Source organism: Mesoplodon bidens (assembly GCF_964165515.1).
Source record: "Mesoplodon bidens genome assembly, chromosome: 4".
NCBI classification, from domain to species: Eukaryota; Metazoa; Chordata; class Mammalia; order Artiodactyla; family Ziphiidae; genus Mesoplodon; species Mesoplodon bidens.
Window position 1 is genome coordinate 127,831,653 of NC_138160.1, and position 21,852 is coordinate 127,853,504.

A 21,852-nucleotide genomic window follows, 5' to 3' on the forward strand; every position below is an offset into this window, starting at 1 on the left:
GGTACTGTAATCATCCCATCTTCTAGATGGGAAAATTGAGGCACAGAGAGGTAACTGACTTGCTCTAGACGATGCCGCTAGTAAACGATGTAACCAGGATTGGAACTTCTTAAGAATATTACATTAAATAATGCATAAATTACCTTATATATGGTGAAGATTTCCCAGTGGCCAAGATTGTAGCAATGATATTGTTGTTATTACATGTCAAATTCAACAAAAGGGCTCACTCTTCTCCTCCTGCTGAGATTGGAACACTTAGTAACAAGTGAAGAGAAGAGTGCCCCATGGTTCACAGAAGTGGTCCCCCTAATGATGGGGGTGGGGAGGAATTTTTTTAATTGAGGTAATATTCACATAAAATCAACCATTTTAGAGTAGTGAACACTTCAGTAGCTTTTAGTACATTCACAATGCTCTGCAACCACCACCTCTATCTAGTTCTGAAATATTTTGATCACCCCAAAAGGAAACCCATAGCCATTAAGCAGTTGCTCCCCATTCCCCTCCCCTGAGCCCCTGGCAGCCACAAATCTGCTTTCTGTCTCAAGACAGAATATTTTGGGTATTTCATAAAGATGTGGCCTTTTGTGTCTATCTTCTTTCACTTAGCATAATGTTTTCCAGATTCATCCACATTGTACCATGTGTCAGTGTTTCCTTCCTTTTTACAGTTGAATAATATTCCATTATACGGATACACCACACTTGTTTATTCGAGTGCAGATTTTAAAGGAGCCTTTCCAAGGTCCTAGCAAGGCTGTGTCACAAAGATAGTGCTTCTAACATAAAGGCAGAACTCAGAAACCTCACCCTGTTATGATCAAGAGAAATCCAGAGAAGAAACCTAACAATCTGGCTGGGATCAGAAGCTGAAAACTCAATGCCTACTTAAATGAGCGAGAAAGGCCAGGAGGCAGACAGCAGGGAGGGTCCCTGGCCACCTTCAGGGTCTGAAAACATTCATCTTCAAAAATACTTCAAAACAAAACAAAAAAACACTGCGTTGGCCAAACAGAACCTTTGGGTGGGCCGGTTTCAGTCCCTGCTGTGTCTGTAAGCCTGGCTGGGCTTCTGGAAGACTGTGGCACCAGCTCCAGCTTTGGTATTATAATCTCCACTAATGCAAAAAAAAAAAAAAAAAAGGTGTTAGCAAATTGAATTTACAGGCCTGGCAGAGAGGTGGGTGGGTTCCCAAACCTTAAATAATCCACCGTGTTACAGGTATGGGGTATGCTGTAACCAGTCAGAGAGAGAAGGCTGAATGCTGACTCTGCTAAGGATTAAAAACAGCCTTAATGCCTGGCTGAGGGACAGTTTTGGAGATCTAGGTTTCTATCTCTGAGTCAGCTGATACAGAAATAGCTAATCCTTCACTTCCATCACATTTACAGGAGGTTTTAACTGCAGAATCTGAAATTGTGGGTGATAGTCTCAGAGGATGAGCGTGTAACTCATGGAATCAGGAGTCTAACAAGCAAAAAGTGTTGAATTCTTCCAAGTTAAAGAGTTCTGTCTTGTAACATTGGTTTCTTTATCCCATGACATTCCAGGGGAACAGATTCAGAGTATTAACTGGAATTTAGCCCTGTGGTTCTCCAATTTAGAGTCATAAATCACCTGGGGAGTTTGTTAAACCTGCAGATTCCCAGGCCCCACCTCTAGGAGATTGACTTCAGGGGCTCTTGGGGGATGAGGCTGGAGGCAGGAATCTGCATTTGACCAGGCTGCTGGACAGGTGGTCCGCAGGTCTCATTGTAACAAACCCCAATCCAGTAACTATTCTTATAGGCACTCAATCTGGAATTGTAGCTGTCCAATCAGAATCTAGATTATACTCGTTGTCCAAATCTCTGAGTCCAGCTTAGAGAGTGCAATTGGCCTAAAATAGGATATCACGTTTCTTTAGTTTATTCATTAACTCAATGAGTATTTATTTAGAATCTGCAGTCCCTGCAGGTATATCTGTAGATAAAACAAGTGTGAACCCTGCCCCTTATTATTGAACCTAGATTCTGGTCAAGATTGTTGGATAGGGCCTAAAAAATTATTCTTTTCTACATAGAAGAGCCTGTTAAGTTGGAAACAGAATCCAAGGGTTTGGAGGGTTAGTAAATGTCCGTTAGTGTAATACCACATGATGTGTCTCCTCAACAATATCCCAGCTGAGCATTTATCTACCCAATGTGTGCTTAAATACTTCCAGGGGCAGGTAGCTCACTTTCAGAATGAACCCATTCAGTCTTCAGATGTTAAAGTTTCCCTCTCTGAAACTTCTGCCCTTAATTCCTTTTCTTCTCAATTTTTAAAAATCTTTTAATTCATTTTTATACAGTTTTGAAAAGTTACTTTCCATTTACAGTTATAACAAAATATTGGCTATATTCCCCATGTTGTACGATACAGCCTTGATCCTATCTTACACCCAATACTTTGTACTTCCCACTCCCCTTGCCCTTTAATCCTTGTTCTACTTTATAAGACATGATGAGCAAGTTAATCTCTCTTCCCACAGAGAGGCATTAAAATATTCAAAAACCCTTTTCCCCATTCTGTTATGTCTTCTCTTCTCCATGGAGAAGACCCTGCCTTAGGGCCTAATTTTGAGTCGCCTCTCCATCCTGATTACCATTGTCCTGTGGGTGCATATCAGTCTGTCTCTTTTTCTAAAATACAAAGATGGGATCCAACCAGTCACTCATTCATTTCTGAATCAGGTAGTGTTTTCGGATGAGAGCTACTGACTGATGACATATGCAGACCCTAATCTTACAGGGGTCTTCATGAACAAATCGTCTTTTCTTACCTTCATTTATCTAAGTTTATTGCTAACCTCCAACAAATCCTTTCCCTCTTTAATTTAAATGATATACTGCCAAAACCCAAACTTCTGATTTTTTAAAATTTCTAATTAATTATAGTTTCTTTCTCCCTTTTGATCCCTCCCCCGCCCATCCACCCCCCACACACACTTACAAAAACCTGCTTTCCAGTATGCAGAATGCTGAAGCCATCTGTGGTTTCAGCCTTATTTCAGAACAGATACGTCAAATGGCATGGAGAGACCATCTAGTCTGATGTCCTCGCTTTACACACCGTTTCCCCCTCTGAGAGCCTCTGTCTGACCTTTTATCTTCCCTGTGCCTCTTTCACTTAATCTCACAACCTTCTGAGGCATCTGTGTCCACCGCATCCATTTCCTACAGTGACCTGTAACATGTGCTTCCTGCCAGAGCCACTGCCATAAACAACTTCTGGTGGATTCAGCAGCGACTCGGAGAGGACCAGAAATGCTCTCCCTAATAATTCCCGAAGCTAGGATCCCAACCCCACCACTTGGTAGTGGACACACCCTAAGATTGCCGGATCAAGCTGCAGACCCAGAGTCCCTCTACTGGGCTGTGAGAGCCATTGCACTTTACATTAGAAGGAAGTAATCTCATACAGAACCAATTAGGAACACCCAAGAACATCAGCAAACAAGAATCAGAGAGCCCCATCCCACAAGTGACAAAACTGGCCCTAGAATTAGAATTTTTTTTTTTTTTTTTTTTTTTTTTTTTGCAGTACGCAGGCCTCTCACTGTTGTGGCCTCTCCCGTTGCGGAGCACAGGCTCCGGACGCGCAGGCTCAGCGGCCATGGCTCACGGGCCCAGCCGCTCCGCGGCACGTGGGATCTTCCCGGACCGGGGCACGAACCTGTGTCTCCTGCATCGGCAGGCGGACTCTCAACCACTGTGCCACCAGGGAAGCCCAGAATTTTTAAGATATAATCTCCCAGACCATCCAAAGCCCACCTCATTGTTATTCAGATGAAGAAACTGGGCCGGAGCAGAGCCCCAGCAGGGCTCCTTACTTTGGGCCCCTCCTCTCAGCACCATGTTCTTAGGCCTCATTGTTCAACCTTACACCACCCCCCTGTCACTTAGCCAGTATCCAGTCCTAGGGGTTCCAGGCAACAAACCATAATGGAAAAGACATTCTAAAAACGAAGTCAGACAAACAAATGCCATCTGGGTGCTCAGGAATCTAGCCATTTGCTGGCTCCTTTCCTTTTAGGGTTGATTACAAGAGCAGTGGCACCAGAGGGATAATATGTTCCTATTTTTCCCTCTAATCCAGGACACCTGTCCTTTCTTTGGGGAATGTGTAATATTTGGGGCTTCTCCTCAGCACGTGACCAGCCACCTGTTGCTCATGCCTTTCCAAATTGGCCTCTCTGATTTGGGGCTGGCCAGCTGGACCCCCATCCACAGTAGAATGTGGGCAGCCGAATATGCTAAGTTTGAAGAGTCTGGAGTCTCTTAGAAATTAGCAGGTCAGGATAGTGCTCTCTAGCAGAATATACATCATGACACCCCCTCCCCTTAAATGTGATAGCTCTGGTAGACTGTCGTAAGTCTTTGAAGAGAAAGGAAGGCTGGAGTTCACCGCAGTCTGTCACTTTATTTCACCTCCACTGCCATTCATTCATTCATTCATTCATTGACCACCTGCTCTGTGTCACTCACTGCCAATCGTCCACTCATGGAATCATCCCACAAACATGTACGGGGCCTCTGCTGAGAGCAAAGCCCCATGCTGGATGCCATGGGAGACCCAGCAATGAAGAAAGCTCAGCTCCCACCCAGAAGGAGCTCTTAATTTAGTGGGAGTGATAAATCCACAAGCTACTATGTTTTAAGGCCGTATGTGCTGGGAATGATACGAAGAACGATGGATCATAGAGGAGAGAGAAGTCACTCCCAGCTGGCAGGTAAGAAGGGTCACAGGGTGTCATGTGAGAGGTGGACCTCGAGGAAGGGCAGGGTTTGGACAGGCAGAGTGCACGGGTGGTCGAATCGATGTGGCGGCAGAGATCTGAAAACCAGGGGGTCCTCCTGGCTGCTGTGCAAGGCACATGCCCTGCCAGGGGAGTAAACGGAGGTGGAGGATGGAGAGAGACCCCAAATTCTAGTAGGCGTGAAAGGTCTGAGGCTTTGTTATTTTCCTGGCCCCTTAGGCTCTGAGGTTTGGCACCCCATCTGCAAACAGGCAGCCCGGGCAGAGAAGAAGTTAAAGGTAAGCAAGCTGGTGGTGATACCAAACCAGCTACTTCTAGCTGCAGGCTGGGGGCACTGTGCTTTACTAGAGAGTCATTCCTTAGTGTGTACACTTTCAAATGTGTGCCTGTATCCTTGGATTTCTTTAATAGTAACATCCACCTCATGGGGTTTTTGAAGGGATTAAGACGTTGAATGTGAGAGCACTTTGAAAACGGTAAAGCACTGTATGAATGTGAGTTTTCAGTGTTTCTGGGGTGAGGCTATACCCTTCCCATTACTTACCAAGATGGTGACCTCTCTGAGGCACGTAGGCCATGGTTTTTCCCCAGCTGAAGGTCATTAATAACAGTGGTTAAAATTGTCACAGAAATTGACAGTTTGCAAGGCATCTTCACAGCCACCGTCTGATTTGATTTAACACCATTGGGCAGGTGGGTTAGGAATTGTGTCTTTGCTTTGCTTGTGAGAAAACCAAGGCCTTAAAGAGGGCGGTGACTTGCCCACAGTAATGCAGCCAGGCAGAAGCACAGCCAGCGTCCCCAGGCACACGCTAGAGCAGCTGAGGTCCTGTGTCCCTCTGAATGACTGTGCTCTGACAAGTACTAGGAAGTCCTGTGAATCTGAGTTCTTGATCCAAGGACTGCAGGAGGGGTGGGGCACAGCTCCTGAGTCTTTGATGGTATGGAGGGGAGACCTGGGTTGTGTGTTGGGGTGTCTCTACACTCTGGCCCCCAGATATCAACTTGGCCCTTGGGACGCTATTAAAGTTACCTGCTAGAATCTCAACTAAAAACACGTGTACAGTTTCTGACCAGCTGGTTAAACATTATCCCCTTTGCCATCTCATCTGTTTCATTTGTGAAAGAGCTGGTCTATGGATGCATATTTTTTTTTTGAGCTGTGAGTTTTTTCCCCTGTTTCTTCCAAGGCCTCTCCCTTTTAAGGTATAAGAAAACCTTATTGTCCTTTTCTTCCACAGTTTCCTTCTCTTTGTTGGCATTTCTCAAATTTCAGTTGTCCCTCTACAACCCCGATGCTTTTTGCTGTATCTGTGTATCACCCGTATTATTATATGCTTCATTTTTTTCTTTACATCAACTCACTACTTTTTACTTAATCAAACTTATTTTAAAATAAAACTTTATATCACCCAGTGGAAAACCAGTATTATTTTTTATAAATAGAAGGTTAACCCTAAAGTAAATTCATTGAAAATGAAATATTTCTTAACAGTAACTCTTAGAAATTCTAGCTAAATCATGTTACCTGAACTTTCTTTATTTAAAAAAAAGGAGGGAGGGGGGTGAGGTGTGGAAGGTGGAATTAGCAATTGTTATTGAAATGTATTAGGACCAAATTAAGACTTCCTCCTTGATCTAACCAAGAGGACTGAAATAAAATTTTACATTTTATTCTCTCACTCTGTGACTCAGTATTATCAAATTTTCTGCCAAAATTCATCTCCCCAGAGCCACACTAGTTCGCAATCTACTTTGGGAGACAGTGCTATATAGTCCAACTTAGAATGCTTTAAATTGCAGGATGAGAGGTCTGGAAGGGAATGTAGCAGTCCTTGAGACCAGCCCCTGCATTTCACAGATCAGGAATTCAGGATCCCTAAAATCGCATAGTTTACCAGTAGTCCTTGATTTCCAATCTGTTTACTTTTTTAACCACATCATGCTCTTAGATGCAGCAAGATAAACTTTGTGCTGTTCTGTTAAAGGAGCCATTAGTCCATCATTGCCATTGTCCAGAGAAAGATTTTGTAAGTTTCTCACTTAGGTTGATGTCATTTTGCAATGGATACACTATAAAAAGAATCAGTATGTTGTGCAATTACATGACGTTTAACCTACCTTTATGTTTTGTATAAACAAACTGCTAAGGAATGATGACAACCAGTTTTATTCATTTAAAGTAAATACATTATTGACTGGGATAAGCCAAAATGAAGAGTTTTATGAGTAGCTTCCTATCTAAGAGGCCAATTAAAATATGTTAAAAAAAATCCTGTTCAACAGCATAAAGTCCTATGCATTTCCAATTTCATTCACAAGCAGATATTGATTAAAAAGACAGAAAATAAAGAGACACTACAGAAACAGCCAGAGAGTGCTTCTAGCAGTATTGCTAATGTTCCCCGAAGAACTGCGTTCTTATAGCCCCATCTCCCCCCTCCCCACAAGGCTGGAGATGCCGTCTCTCACCCTCTGTCTTCATCTCTCCCACAGCATAGGCGGACGTCTGAAACTTCCATCTCACCCCCTGGATCTAGCATCGGGTCACCCAACCGAGTCATCTGCGTATGTATCACTTTTCAGCCACCGAACAGCCTTGCTCATCCCCAGGCCTGTTAATTAAAGAGTCTCTAAGGACAGCCAAAGACAGCAGTCAGGTTTCCATCCAGCCAATATCTAGTGTGTGCCTGTCATGTGCTAGACTCCGTGCTAGGTCCTGAGGATGCAGTCGGGGACAGGTTAAGACACAGACCCTCCAGAACCCACAGCCTTGTAAATCGTTACAGGGATAACATCAAGTTCAGTGGAAGCTCTGAAACCAATATGATGTGCCTCTTCCCCCTGAGTCCTTGAGACCAGGGCAAAGTGAAATTTGGGTCAGAGTGGTGTTTGGAGTGGGTCTTGGGTGGGATGTTGATGTGGAGATAGTGGCGTGTGATAAAGAGGCAGACAGGAGGAAGAAGCCATATGAATGTGGAAACATGACTATAAAGGGTTTGCAAACATAAAGAAGAGCTTTCTAGTCATGTGAGAAGTCCAGGGATGGAGCAAACTACGCGCATGTATCTGAGTTCCCAGCCCCAGAAGCATTCAAACACAGAGACACTCCTCATTTGCAGGGATGTGGCAGAACGGACAAGAGTTGAGTCAGATGACCTCACAGGTCCCTTGGATATGTAATTTATTCATTCATTCATTAAGCAAATGCATGCTGAATGTCTCCTCTGGGCTAAGTGCTGGGCTCTGGCGAGCTGCACCCGCCTGATGCCTGTCCTCATGACATTGACCCCATAAGCCCATGGATAATCAGATGCCATTCTAATAAGTGCTAGGGAGAGAAAGTGCAGGGTGCTCTGATGACGCTGCAGATGGACAGAGGGACCTGACAGTCTAGGACCAGTTGGGAGAAGAGTCCTGAGGAAGAAACAGTTAAGCCCACGCCTGAGAGATAAACAGAAATTAGGTAACAGAGGTGAGGAAGGCAGAGCCGGAGAGGACTGCAGTGAGCAGGCGAGGGGCCTGGCAGTCAGCAAACCTTTGCAGCCTTTCTCATGTCAGAGGGCCATGAAGACCAGAAAGGAGGGAAGTGGTCCAGAGCAGGAAACCCACTCCTCATGAGAAGCTCTAGAGACAGTCCCCAAACAAGCCAGCCCTGAGTAGGCCCTGCCCACCATTACTTCATCGTTTTTTCACTCCAGATCCACATTCAGTTTCATCCTTGATCCCTGGATAATGTCCATTGATGAGACTATTTCCTTTCCTTTCTTCCTCTGTTCAAATGAAAAAAGACCTAAGAGTTATCACTGACTGCAGCTTCAATATGGGTCAGCACGGCCATGTGGCTCCCACAAAAGATAAGAGACTTTGATCACAGGCTGTCCTCCTTGAAGATTCCAGTCCAGAACAAGAGAGATGATAGCTCCCCTGGTGCTGTGGGTGGGGCCAGACCACAGTAGGATTAATGAGCTTAGTTTCAGGGCCTACAGGGTGAGAAGGTTACTGACAAAAGTGAGCATGTCTCCAGAAGAGCGTTAGCGGACACACACAGCTGCATAGAATGCCACTACCCGCTAGCTGGCCTCCCTGTGCTTCCGGGAAGCCGCCTTAAATTTTGTGAAATAAGTTAGGCCCAGATGACATTCACCCTGGCATTCTGGAGGAAGCTCGTAGAGTTGCCCCTGTGAGAAGCAGCCCCGCTACAGATGAACAGCAGCAGCTGGAGACACCTGCCATTGTGCCCTTCAAATGGGGGCTTATCCACTGAGACCAGTTACCCCTGGCATATCCCAGCATTGGCCTGTGTCTCCCCTCCTGTATCCTCCTGCTCCCACCTCCAGCTGCTCTGGGGAATGACTGCCCTTGTCATGTGAGCCATGTTTTAAGTCAGACCATTCCACACATGGTTTCCAAATTCAGGGAAGAATCCATCCAACCACTTTTGGGACATTTAGTAACGGGCAGAGAGATCCAGTATTGGTTCAGTGTTCATAAATATGGAGGTTTGGTATTAAAATAGAATGATCAGTGAACCTGGAGGGGGCAAGTTCTTTCAAACTTTGCTCCACTCCCCACTGACTGCTGGAATCATCTCCAGCCCAATGTGTCCTCTTCCTTCCTTCCTGGCTAATTATGTTAGGATGCCTCTGTTCCATCCCTATGCCTCCAGACCTAAGGCTCATTTATAACCCAGTAAACAAGGAAGTATAGGAAGAAATATAAATTTAGTATTTTTGAGGTTTGGAGTAAAGTGCCCAGATAAATACTGACAAGTTTGTAAGATGCCAAGAGCTCTCAAGGTCAAAATCTAACATCCCATGATAAAAGGCAGCAGTTAATTCAGCAAGTGGACTCTCCTAATAAGGTTCCCTCTACCCACACCCCGCCAAATTGGTACAGTTGTGGGTGTCTGGCCTGGGCAGTCTCTGGCAGAAATGAGATGGCACACCTCAAAGGCTTTAAGTGTGGAGGGAGTGTGTACAGAACTGTGGGCAGGGTCAGGGGATCCATAAGACCCAGTGTGGCATCCAGAGTCAGCAACAGCAGGAGGCTGTCACCACCCTAAGCCTAAAGGGAAGGGCTGGCCAGAGCTGCATCTCTGGCAGAGCAGCCGGGACAGGAGCCGAGTCCATCACGGCCGGGCAGGGTGGGTGCAAGGGAGACATGTACGCAGCCCCTCTCTCCACTCAGCCTCAGCCTGCAGGTGCCTCTCATTAGCCAAACCCAGCTGAAAGCCAGGGAGCCTGTGACACAGTCCGTGGGACCTCAAGCTCAGACCAGGGCCAGGAGGAGTGGGCAGTGGGTCTCGGGTGAGCAGACAATGAACAGCACGGTGCCCAGACAGCAGTGGGATGGGATGGGTATGAAGGAGTGGAAGGGCCTTGGGAAGTGTTTAAAACATCAACAGTCCCCAGGTCTTTATGAAAGTTGCTCTCTCTATGGCAGTCTTGGCCCTGAGATTTACCTGGCCCCCCAGACACTGGGAGAATGTTATAGGATAATACAATCTCCTTGGATTCTCTCTTAATCTACCTCATCTCAGGACCTTGTAAGCCACAGTGTTTTGGGGGGACAGATCCTGACTGACCATAGCAGAAACAGGGTGACCAGAAACAGAGGGAATGGCTGGAAGACGCAGATGTGGAAAGGACGTGGCTTCAGGAGCCACGAGATGGAAGCTGTCCTGAGCGGGGGAAGCTGTCTAAGTCCTTGTGGTTCTAGAGGGTTGAACTCAGGCCAAGGCAGGTGGTAGGTAGAGGCTCGCTTCAGTTTGATGCGAGGAGCAGCTCTCTGAGTGCAGCCCTCTGCCAGTTGTTAAGACAGTGAACTCGCCATCCTGGGAAGCCAGGAGAGGCCAGTGGAGGGGGCATGCTCCCAGGCTAGACTGCCTGGGTTTGAATTCTGGTACAGCTACTTATTAGCTGTGACCTTGGGCGAGTTCACTGATTTCTCTGTGCCTGTTTCCTTATGCAAAAACGAGGATAACATTAGTATGTACTATTAGAGTTGGTGGTTGTATGGATTAATGGAGTTAAACCATAAAAGGGACTTAGGATGGAGTCTGGCTCACAATAAGTGGTCATCAAGTGTTAGCTAGTGTTTTACTGCCATGATTAATTCTGTCTTTACAATCTTCATCATCTTCTTCAAGGATGCTGTGAATGAAGATGCCCTCACTGTGCGGGGTTTGGAAGGCTGGATTCAGCCCTACTGGCTAAGTGGTACAAGTTGCAGAATCTTTTGAGCCTCAGTTTCCTCATCTGGAAAATAGGAATCATATTTTTTAAATTTACTTTTTATTTTATGTTGGAGTATAGTTGATTTACAATGTTGTGTCAACTTCAGGTGTACAGGTGTACCATAGCTAAGTCAGCTAAAGTGACTTAGCTATACATACAGATATATCCATCCTTTTTCAGATTCTTTTCCCATATAGGTTATTACAGAATATTGAGTAGAGTTCCCTGTGCTATACAGCAGGTCCCTGTTGACTGTCCATTCCATGTATAGTAGTGTGTATATGTCAATCCCAAACTCCCAGTCTATTCCTCCCCGCTCCCACCTTTCCCCCTTGGCAACCATCGAAGTCTGTGAGTCTGTTTCTATTCTGCAAATAAATTCATCTGTATCATCCTTCTAGATTACACATATAAGTGATATCATATGATATTTGTCTTTCTCTGTCTGACTTACTTCACCCAGCATGACAATCTCCAGGTCTATCCACGTTGCTGCAAATAGCATTATTTCCCTCTTTTTTATGGCTGAGTAATAATTCCATTGTATATACGTACCATGTCTTCTTTATCCATTCCTCTGTCAGTGGACATTTAGGTTGCTTCCTTGTCTTGACTATTGTAAATAGTGCTGCTATGAACATTGGGGTGCATGTATCTTTTCGAATTATGGTTTTCTCCAGATATATGCTCAGGAGTAGGATTGCTGGATCGTATGGTAGTTCTATTTTTAGTTTTCTGAGGAACCTCCATACTGTTCTCCATAGTGGCTGTACCAATTTACATCCCCACCAACAGTGTAGGAGGGTTCCCTTTTCTCCACACCTTTTCCAGCATTTATTGTTTGTAGACTTTTTGATGATGGCCATTCTGACTGGTATAAGGTGATACCTCATTATAGTTTTGATTTATGTTTCTTTAATAATTAGTGATGTTGAGCACCTTTTCATGTGCTTTTTGGCCACCTGTATGTCTTCTTTGGAGAAATGTATATTTAGATTCTTTTGAATTTCATTCTTTTACATGTAGGTGTCCAGTTTTCACAGCACCACTCATTGAAGAGACTGTCTTTTCTCCACTGTATATTCTTGCCTCCTTTGTCAATAGATTAATTGACCATAGGTGTGTGGGTTTATTTCTGGCATTTCTCTCCTGTCCCATTGATCTATATTTCTGTCTTTGTGCCAGTACCATACTGTTTTGATGACCATAGCTTTGTAGTATAGTCTGAAGTCAGGGAGCCTGATTCCTCCAGCTCCATTTTTCTTTCTCATAATTGTTTTGGCTATTTGGGGTCTTTTGTGTTTCCATACAAACTTAAAAATTTTTTTGTCCTAAAAAATAAGAATAATATTGACACTTACTTCACAGAGGCATCCTGACATTTGGAGGAGATCATTCCTATATAGCACAGGACCTCACACATATGTTCTGTCAATGTGGTGTCAATGTGAGCCCAGGTGGAATGAATGACCTGTCTTATTCTCACATTCTGTGAGTCTTCCATCCTAGCTGGAGAAGCTCATCCCCCTCTATGCCTGGCTTTTGTTTCCTCTCCCCTTTCCCACTTATCTTTCTGCTTCTTTCCTGTCCATTTCCCTCTTCCTCAGGCTAAAGTGGATAATGAGATCCTTAATTACAAAGACCTGGCAGCTCTCCCCAAGGTTAAGTCCATCTACGAGGTACAACGCCCCGACCTCATTTCCTACGAGCCTCATTCCAGATACACGTCCGACGAGATGCTGGAGAGGTGTGGCTATGGAGAGGTACGGCATCTCGCCCTCTCTCTGGGGCTGCTGGAGGAGAGGAGGGCCCTCAGGGTCCCCAGGCCCCTCCATCACAGAGACTTCAGCCTCCGTAGTGTTGGCCCCCAGACTCTTTTAAACTGGTATTTATAGTTCAACACTTAAAAATCAAGTGATTTCATCCAAAATCTGGCTTCTCTTGAAAAATCGGAGCTGGCAACACTACACCAGTGTTTCCACCACCTAGAGATGGGGAGCAGCTCCCTCTATAGGCAGGACATGGGCTCCCCAGTTCTCCCCAATCCCCACTACTCTCTGAGAACCCCAACATAAAAGCCAAGAACCTGTGACCACTTATCACCTGAGCTGTTGTTTCTCTTACAGTGGAGAGATTTTATACACAGCCTACGGCTCTCATCCCCAGCTGTGCTCAGTGGCCATTTAGGTTTATAATTCCCAGTTAGGTAGGTTCTCTGGGTGCTGCCCCTGGCCTTAAGCCCCTGTGCTCAGAGCAAGAGACACTCTTATAAAAAGTACACATCGGAAGGCTTTTGAAATAATTAAATGGTTGCTGGACAAGAGAAAGTGTTTCCTGGAGAAGGCAGGGTGGCTGTTACCCTGGAGGTCCTGACAGTTTACATCCCAGGAGGTTTCTCACCCCACCCCAGGCCCCTGAGCTGAGATCATTTGGAGCTTCAGAAGGAGCCCCGGCCTTATCCGTACTTCAGCACTATCCCCTTCCTCTCTTAAGGAGAATGGGGTTCCATTTGGTTTAAGACCCCAATGCTGAGATTCTCTACGTTCTGGCGTCTGAAATGGACCGGGAAAAGGGGACCAAGCGTTTGGTAGAAGCTGATTCCCTGAAGCCAGAGATGGCAAACTGGGGCCCATAGGCCACAGCCAGCCCCCAGATTTGTTTTGTTTCACTCACAGAGTGTCTTTTTAAAATGTAAATTAGTTGTCAACATTTAAACATTAGGAGATTTCACATAAGAGTCTGCACTTCTGCCTTGTCTTGGAAATTTAAGAAGCTGTGTTAGCATGGGATGGACGGTCCAGCCTGGCCTGGGTGCCCTGGAGCTGAGCGCCATCCCCTCTGCAGGCGGTGCCTTCCATCCCCAGCTTGCCCCCCCGCCCCAACTCCTACATTGATGGCATCAGCCTGGCCCTTGCTTGGCCCTGCATTTGGGAGCCTTGCCCTGGGTCCTGTCCTTATGAGCCACAGAAGGGCGTGAACTGGTAGAGGCACAGGGAAGGGACATGAACTGGCTCTGAGCTTGCGGTGGAGAAGCCTGGGCCCAGGTGAAGACCCTACCGCTTCTTCCCTGAGGGGCCCCGAGCCATCTCATCCCCTCTTTGGGCTGTAGTTTTTTCCATTTGTAAAAAGAGCATAGTCTCAAGGTTTCCTCCCACCCGTGAGCACTGCTGATATTCTGGGGAGCTGAGGCCGTTCTCTGGGGTGGGGGACAAGGGGCAGCTGCAGGCTTCTCTCTGCCCCCTGTAACCACTCTCTGTCCCTCCCTCTTGCCCTCCTCTCTCCTTTCCCTCCTTCCATGGCTGCCTTCAAACTTCGCTTCCAAGTCGCTGGGGACCTTATCTCCCTACTCCCAGGTAATTAAACTGGTTCCAGAAGACCTTTTCTATAATTGTGTCCTTTATGCTGACCAAGCAGACCCCCAATTTCCCCCCAACCCACTGAAGCCCCTGAAGGTGCTCCCCCAATGCAAACAGAGGGAGACTTAGGAGCATGACCTGGAGGAAGTGGCAGTGGCTTAAAGGGTAGAGATGGCTGGGAGCGAACCTTTCTACCCAGAGATGGCCTCCCTGATGCTTCTGTGATCCTTGGCCAGGATTCCAGGGTCCTGACCCACGGGTTCCATTCAAGGGTATGTGAGTGATGGGTGAAGGCCCTGGAAAGTCTCTGCAGCCTTCCTCGGGCTGTGCATGTAACCCAGGGAGGGGGTCTCTATTCAGAAGGGCAAAACCGTGCTTCAGCCCCTGGGATCTCAGGTTCCATGTCACTTCCCCACCTGACTGCTGGACCCTTGGCCTGTAGGCCCCCCAATTGCAGATCTTGCTTATGGCCCTGCTTCCTCCCCCAGGACATCTATGAGAACCTGGACCTCCGGCAGAGACGGGCCTCCAGCCCAGGATACATCGACTCCCCCACCTACGGCCGGCAGGGCATGTCCCCCACCTTCTCCCGCTCTCCTCATCACTATTACCGCTCCGGTAAGGACGGGGGAAGCTCCCGAAGGGACAGGAAGGGCCAGGGGTGACAACACAGTGCCTAGATGTCCCCAGCTGCTGAGACAGCATGGGGCTTCCCTGGGTTATCTCCATTACAACATGGTCCTCTGGAGGCTCGTGGCCACCCAGGCCTCACTGAGTCCCTGCAGATGCCACTGGCAGGGGAAGAAGAGGGGTACGTGGTCCTGAGATGCAGCAGGAAGGTGGGTGGCGTGCTGCTGCGGGGAGGGGAGTGGCAGGAAGCCCAGCCGTCCTGGCTGGAAGAAAACGTCTCCATCCTCATCCTTTGTCCTGTCCCATCCAGAGGGCAGAACCAGAGGATCAGAAATGGGGCAGTGTCCTGGCCTTCACCTGAGGGCCACCCTGAGGTTAGGGATGAAGCAGGCAGAGCAATTTAGGGAGGGGCCCAGGTGGGGAGCTAAGAGGAGCAAAGACGCCTTCCTGAAGCTCAGTGCTGTTGACTCTTAGAACCCACAAAATCTGACTTTGGGGTGAAGCAGGACAACAGGGTCAAGCCTGTTTCTGCAGACCCGGTGCATGAGAGCACAGCCCCCATCCCTGCTGTCATCACCTCGCTGCTGCCGTAACCACCGCCACTGCATTAATGCCTGTTTTCTCTGTGCCTCTGCTCTCTCTGGGGACCACTGCCTGCGTGCTCCAGGGCCCGAGAGTGGCCGGAGCTCTCCATACCATAGCCAGTTAGATGTGAGGTCCTCCACTCCCGCCTCTTACCAGGCTCCCAAGCACTTTCACATCCCAGGTAGGCTGCCGGCCTGGAATTCCTGGCATGGATGCTGCATGCTCTGTGGGGTCGCCGGGCACCCTGCACCGGCACCAAGGAGAAGCTGGGTGCTGGGGACCCTCCCTGACCAGTCACCCGCACTAACTGGCCTCCAGCTCCGACACGCCCACTGGCCTTAGCCCACTCCCTAGACAGAACCAGCCTTGATTAGGACCACCAGGAAGCAGCCCAGGGAAGTGCCTCGAATGTCCAAGGGCTGTGATGGGACATGGCAGTAACTGTGCTGAAGGTCACGGGCTTTTGGGATTGAATCCTTGATTCTGCTGCTTATAAGCTTGTGACCTCAGACCAGCTACTTAGCTTCCTTGAGCTGTGTTGTTCCTTCTGGACAGCCAGGCACTGTTCTGGGTCCTGAAAGTGCAACTGTGCTCAAACCAGCCCAGATCCTTCAGGGTGTTTAAGTTCTAATGTGGGGAGAGAGCTAATAAATGAGTAAACAAATAAGTAAAAGGATAATTTCAAGAGATATAGGTGCTAAACATAATAAAACAGGGCACTGCGATAGAGTGACGACGTGGAGGAGGTTGGGCTATGTGAGGTGGTCAGGGAGGGCTTCTTGGAGGAGGTGACAAGGAAGCCAAAAGAGAGCCCAGGGAAAAACATCCTGGGCAGAGGGAACAGCAAGTCCAAAGGCCCGGAAACACTGAGCCTGCAGCTGGCCAGCATGGCTGGAGGTGGTGAGCATGAGGGAAAGTGATGGGAGGTAAGAGGAAGGCAGGGGCTGGGTGACCTGGGACAAAGTCTCACCCTGAGCTACAGCAGAGCCGAGCCTAGACCCCAGTCTCCCAACTCTGAGCTCAGGTTTTCACTCCCCACTCACTTTTCCCCAAGAGTTGGTCTTGCCATTTCATCTACACCTTTCTCAGTTGCCCCGGAAAGATCCCATCCAGCCTACTGGGGAGGAGGGGGTGAGAGTGCTAACTGTGGCTGCGGGGTTCTGGGGACGCCCATGTGGAATGAGGCATGGCTGCTGGGTGGGCACCTTCCCGCATGGGGTCTTGCTGAGCACGCGCCTGCCTTATGCCTTCATGCCCACCATCCAAGCCCCAAGCCCCTGCCTCAGCCCCATTTGAATCCATCCATTCCTTTCCCCTCACCTTTCTTGCAACCTGATGGGATGAGGTTGGAAGCTCACCTTTGGAAGAGGAAGTCCACTGGGGGAAAGATGGGGGAGCCTTGGGAGAAGTTGCTAACCACCTCTCTCTTCTGGGACCCACTGACCAACTGGCCGTCTCCTTTTCTCCTGTCTTTCTCTCTCCTCCCCACTGTCCCTTCCCGGTCTGACTGGCAGCTGGAGAAAGTAACATCTACCGGAAACCCCCGATCTACAAACGGCATGGTATGGTCGGGGGCAGAGAGGGCTTGGCCAGGCAAGGGGAGGGGCAGTTAATCATCTGTGCAGATGGCTCTGTAGGGCCACCAGAGGGACACATACAAGGCTGCAACTCGGTCCTTCTTGTCGGCTGCCCCCCAGTCACTCAAGGTGGCCTTGGGGAGGGGGGTTGGTGTCATTTCAAAATGGCAAGGAAGGCCTTGTATCCTCTACATCCTTTCCCACCATCTCCTCACTACCCCCCTTGCCCTGCTATCTGCTATCCTAAAGCCCATGGTCAGAGAAACCCTTGTCAAATGCATGTAGCCCTGGGAGAGTGACACTCCAAGGCACTGGTACTCAAACTTGGACGTTCATTAGAATCATGTGGAATGCATACAGATTCTTGGGCCCACCCCAGACTTAATGAATCCAAATTTTGTATTTGTTACAGTTTCTCCAGGTGATTCTAATGTCCAGCCCAGCTTGGGAACCACTGCTCTAAACTGTTCTCAGTCACCATGTCCTGAGAGTAGATGGAGGCCTGGAGAGGGGATACAGATGAGAAAGGAGCTGAGGGTGCCTTCATTCATTCATCCATATAGTGTTTCTTACAGAACTGTCTGTGGGCCAACTGCACCCAAGAGATTTATTTAAAAAACAGATACCTTGGCCCCCTCCCCTGCGCTAGACTTCCTTAATTAGAAATACTAAGAGTTTGCCCTACGAATCTGCCCTGCAACCAGTTCCATTCACAATTCCTACCTGTGCTCCCTGTGGGAGCCACCACTGAGACCCGTTCGTTCTTGCAAAAGCACTCAGTTGAATGAGCACACCCCTTCCTCTGAGGATGCAGAGGCACAGCTGCCACCCTGTATCACCCTTAGGTACCTATGGGTGTCTGTGGGATCACAGGGGGAACACAGAATTGGACGAGCATGGAGACAGGCAGAAGCAGCCCTGTACTGGGATCTAAACTCACTGGGCTGATGGAGGAGGTGGTACAAGTATAAACAGTGGCTCTGGGTGCTTACGACCTGACAATTTAGACAAACATCCTCGACTTCGGAGCGGACTGGGCTGGGGTCCAGGTGAGTCCTGAGCAGTGCACACCTACCTGTGGCTGTGGAGGACACGCCATGTACCCCCAGTGGCCACAGAAAGGCACCAACCCTGACAAAGGTAGTTTAACTTTACGTCCAGAAAAGGCCCCCAGGTCCCAAGCCCCTCAGGACTGTGTGGGGTTTTGTAGGTGGGCCTGAGGGGCAGCACCAAAGCAGGCTCAGGAGGAGTCCGGGCTGGAGGTGGATTGTGCAGATGAGAGGGTGGGTGAAAGGGCTGAATGAGAATGGCTGGAGTGGGAGGGGCTGCACAGGACCCACATCAAAGAGGATCTGCAAGCTTTGGGAGCAAGTGCTGCTGGCTGGCTGAGAGCCATCCCAGGACCCTCTGCTGCTCTGGCTCCACGGAGCCTAGAGCTTGTCCCTATAGCTTCTCCCTCCTGAGAAATGATCAGGGGCCCCATCTCCTTTCCCCAGCCCTCCCTCTGCCCTAGTCAGCTTCTCACCAGTCTTGGGCGTGATAGTCATTGCCCTGGAAGGTTTTGTGCCTACAGTGGGTTTGATGGTCACCCCCATGTTGCGGACTTCAGGGGGAAGCTTAGAGCTGGATGACACCTCAGCCAGCAGACCAGTTCTGATACAGACAAGGAAACTGAGGTGGAGAGGGGCACGATTTGCCCAGTGCTACAGCTGAGTTAAGTGGCAGAACTGGAACCAGAACCCAGCGTTGCTGACTCCCTGGCCAGTGCTCCTTCCCTCAGGCCATCTAGTCTCCCCCAAGAAGGATTTGTCATTTCCGTATGAGGAGAAAGGTGACCTGACTCAACATGCAGCAGGCCCTGCTTGGCGATCCCACCCAAGATGTGGCTCGAATCCACAACAAGGCTGGCTTCTCGAGGATGAGGAACGTAGTAAGGGCAAGGACTCACCTGGGACCTGTCTAATCTTACTTAAAGGAGCCATGGCCTTAGTGTTCACGTAGGAGAGTCTGTGGAATTGGTAGAAGGAGCCCTGAGCTGGGGTCTGATTCAGTTCTGGTCTAACTTGCTGTGTGGTCTGAGCAAGACCCTTCCCCTCTCAGGTGTTCAGATTCCCAACCATAAAATGAGAGGCTTGGCCTCAGTGCTTTTCCAGCTCCAATGCTCCGTGTCCCAGACCCTGGCCTGGACGTGGCCTCTCTCCCCAGGGCTGGAGCCTGGCTGAGACAAGGGAGAGTATGTCCAGGACACTCTTCTAGGACATTCTGCCTCCCTGAAGCTCTCTCTTTGGGTCCTTTGCAGGTGATTTGTCGACAGCAACCAAGAGCAAAACAAGTGAAGACATCAGTCAGGCCTCCAAGTACAGTCCAGCCTTCTCGCCAGACCCCTACTATGCTGCGGAGTCTGAGTACTGGACCTACCACGGGTCCCCCAAAGGTATCACCCCTCACAGGGGAGCCAGGACCAGAGCCCTGTCACCTACGCCAGGGACACAGGGCCAGCACAGACAGTTGCCCACTCCTTCACACGACAGTTCATTTATTCATTCAGCAAACAGGTACTAAGGGCAGCCATGGGCCCCAGGGAGATACTAGGAAGCAAACCAGATCAGGTCCTTGCCCTTGTGTATGAGATGTCGGCCCCAACTGAAGAGGGAGGTGATGTACAGCAGGCGAGGTACAGGAGGTAGAAGCGCTGGTGGTAGGGGCATGCTGTCCAGTCTGGAAGATGACAAAAGCTGCTCAGATGCAGAGCCTCAGCTACCACAGGAAGGGTGAGGAGCAGGTAAGCCAGCGGAGTGTGGAAATGCACCTGCAAAGACCCACGATGGGAGGGTAGGCTCCACTGGAGCAAAGGAATGGCTGTCAGCTCAACCTTGAGCTCAGAGAGGGAGGGGAGGGGGTGGGAGACGAGAGGCCAGATCCCACAGGGCCTTGTGGGTTGAGGTCAGGATTTGGGTCTTTATCCAAAATAGGAGGAAGTTGTTAAAAGTGGTGACATGATCAGATTTGTGTTTTTAAGAGACCACTTTGGCTGTAGGTGGAAAATGGTTTGGGGAACGGAAAAGAGAGGATGTTGGGAGATGGAAGTCTCTCACAGGCACCCTGGCAAGGGGTCCTAATGGTCCTCAAGGTGCTATCCCACCTAATCAGACATCCCAGTCTGTTTCTTTTAAGTATGTGGAGGAGTTGTCAGTAAGTGCCACTTTGATTCAACACATATACCTTTAGTAATGAATGTCCATTTTGAACAAAGCTTCATGGGAGCTCAGAGATGACCCTGTGCCACCCTCAAAGAATTCTCCACTTAGAAAAGGGATAAGACACAAGCACAACTATAACCCAAAGTGGACAGTGATCAGTGCCCATGGGAGATAGTGTTCAGAGGCTGCACAGGCGAGAGAGACCAGACCCAACAGGCATGAGGGGGGAGAGGGGGAATCTTAGATGAGACTGTTTCAGTCACACACACACACACACACACAGAGAAACAAAAAAAAAGAAAAACCATCTCCAAAAGCCTTAAGCCAAAACAGGGATTTTCTGGGTCATGTGACTGAAAGTTTTTGAGGCATAGCTGGATCTAGAGGTAGATGAGCATCATCAGGACTTGACCTGTCCTGTGGGTTGGGTGGCTCCAGTCTCAGGCTGATTCTGCCCTTATCATGGGAAGACGAGTTCTGGCAGGTCCAGGTTACCTCCCTTCCTTGGCAGAAAGAGGGCTTTTTCTCCTACCAGCGGCAGGAAAATTCCCAACGTTGAGGTTTATTAGATCTGTCTGGGCAGTCAGCTTCACCTGCACTTTGCAGCCCAAGAATGGGAAGGGATGCTGGCCATCTCAGTATAGGGAGACCCATGGTGGAGGCAGTTCACCAAAGTGCACTTGTGCGGGGTCACTCAGCTAGAAAGTGGTGGAGCCAAGAGGAAACCCCTACCTGTCAAGGCTGTACTGCCCCCCTATGCCCTCTCACCTGAATAGGCTGAGTGGGGAGCATGGGCGAGAGCTGATCCTAGCTGTCTTTTGGCAGTGCCCCGAGCCAGAAGGTTCTCATCTGGAGGAGAGGAGGACGATTTTGACCGCAGCATGCACAAGGTAAGCAGGCCACACCACTGAATGAGATGCTTAGACGGTATGTTACTGAGGAGTTTTTCATTTGTGAGGGACAGAAACCAAATTCAAACTCACTCATGATAGAAAAGAGAAATGCAAAACTTGGCAAAACTGAAAAGTCAACTGGTAGGATTAGCTGCAGGTACAACTTGATCCAGCTGCTAAACAAATTGCCATAGGGAAATTCTCTCCCTCTGCTCTTACGCTGGATTGCCTCTGCATTGGCCTCAGGCTCAAGCAGGTTCTTCTCATGTTGTGGTCAGTGGATGCCAGTGACTTGTGCATCACTGGTGGGGATGGAAGGTGGTGCAGCTGCTGAGAAAGAGTTTGTGGTCCCTCAAAAAGTTACTACATAGAACTACCATAGAAACTGTCGACTGGAAAAAAAAAAAAAAGCACAACCTGAAAGTTGAGAACTATGTTTTATTCAGCAGACATACTGAGGACCTAAGCCCAGGAGACAGCCTCTCAGGTAGCTCTGAGAGAGTGTTCCAAAGAGGTAAGGGAGGAGCCAGGAATATGTAGGAGTTTTCGCAGAAATAAAATCAGGAAGTCGAACATCACAAGATTGCTG

General features: G+C 48.6%; 1 protein-coding gene across 3 annotated transcripts in view; it reads left to right on the plus strand.

The window, feature by feature from the left end:
* ABLIM3 (actin binding LIM protein family member 3) overlaps positions 1-21,852 on the plus strand; it is a 148,599-nt gene that overhangs the window by 101,290 nt on the left and 25,457 nt on the right. The window contains exons 9-17 of one of the 3 annotated variants that reach the window (XM_081233978.1): positions 5,003-5,061; positions 7,280-7,351; positions 12,630-12,785; positions 14,346-14,375; positions 14,867-14,996; positions 15,676-15,774; positions 17,108-17,155; positions 19,470-19,604; positions 21,196-21,260. In XM_081233978.1, the coding sequence (XP_081090104.1) occupies positions 5,003-5,061; positions 7,280-7,351; positions 12,630-12,785; positions 14,346-14,375; positions 14,867-14,996; positions 15,676-15,774; positions 17,108-17,155; positions 19,470-19,604; positions 21,196-21,260 (794 nt within the window). The remainder of the gene's footprint in view (positions 1-5,002; positions 5,062-7,279; positions 7,352-12,629; positions 12,786-14,345; positions 14,376-14,866; positions 14,997-15,675; positions 15,775-17,107; positions 17,156-19,469; positions 19,605-21,195; positions 21,261-21,852) is intronic. The other 2 variants (XM_081233976.1, XM_081233977.1) reach the window with 2 other exon arrangements.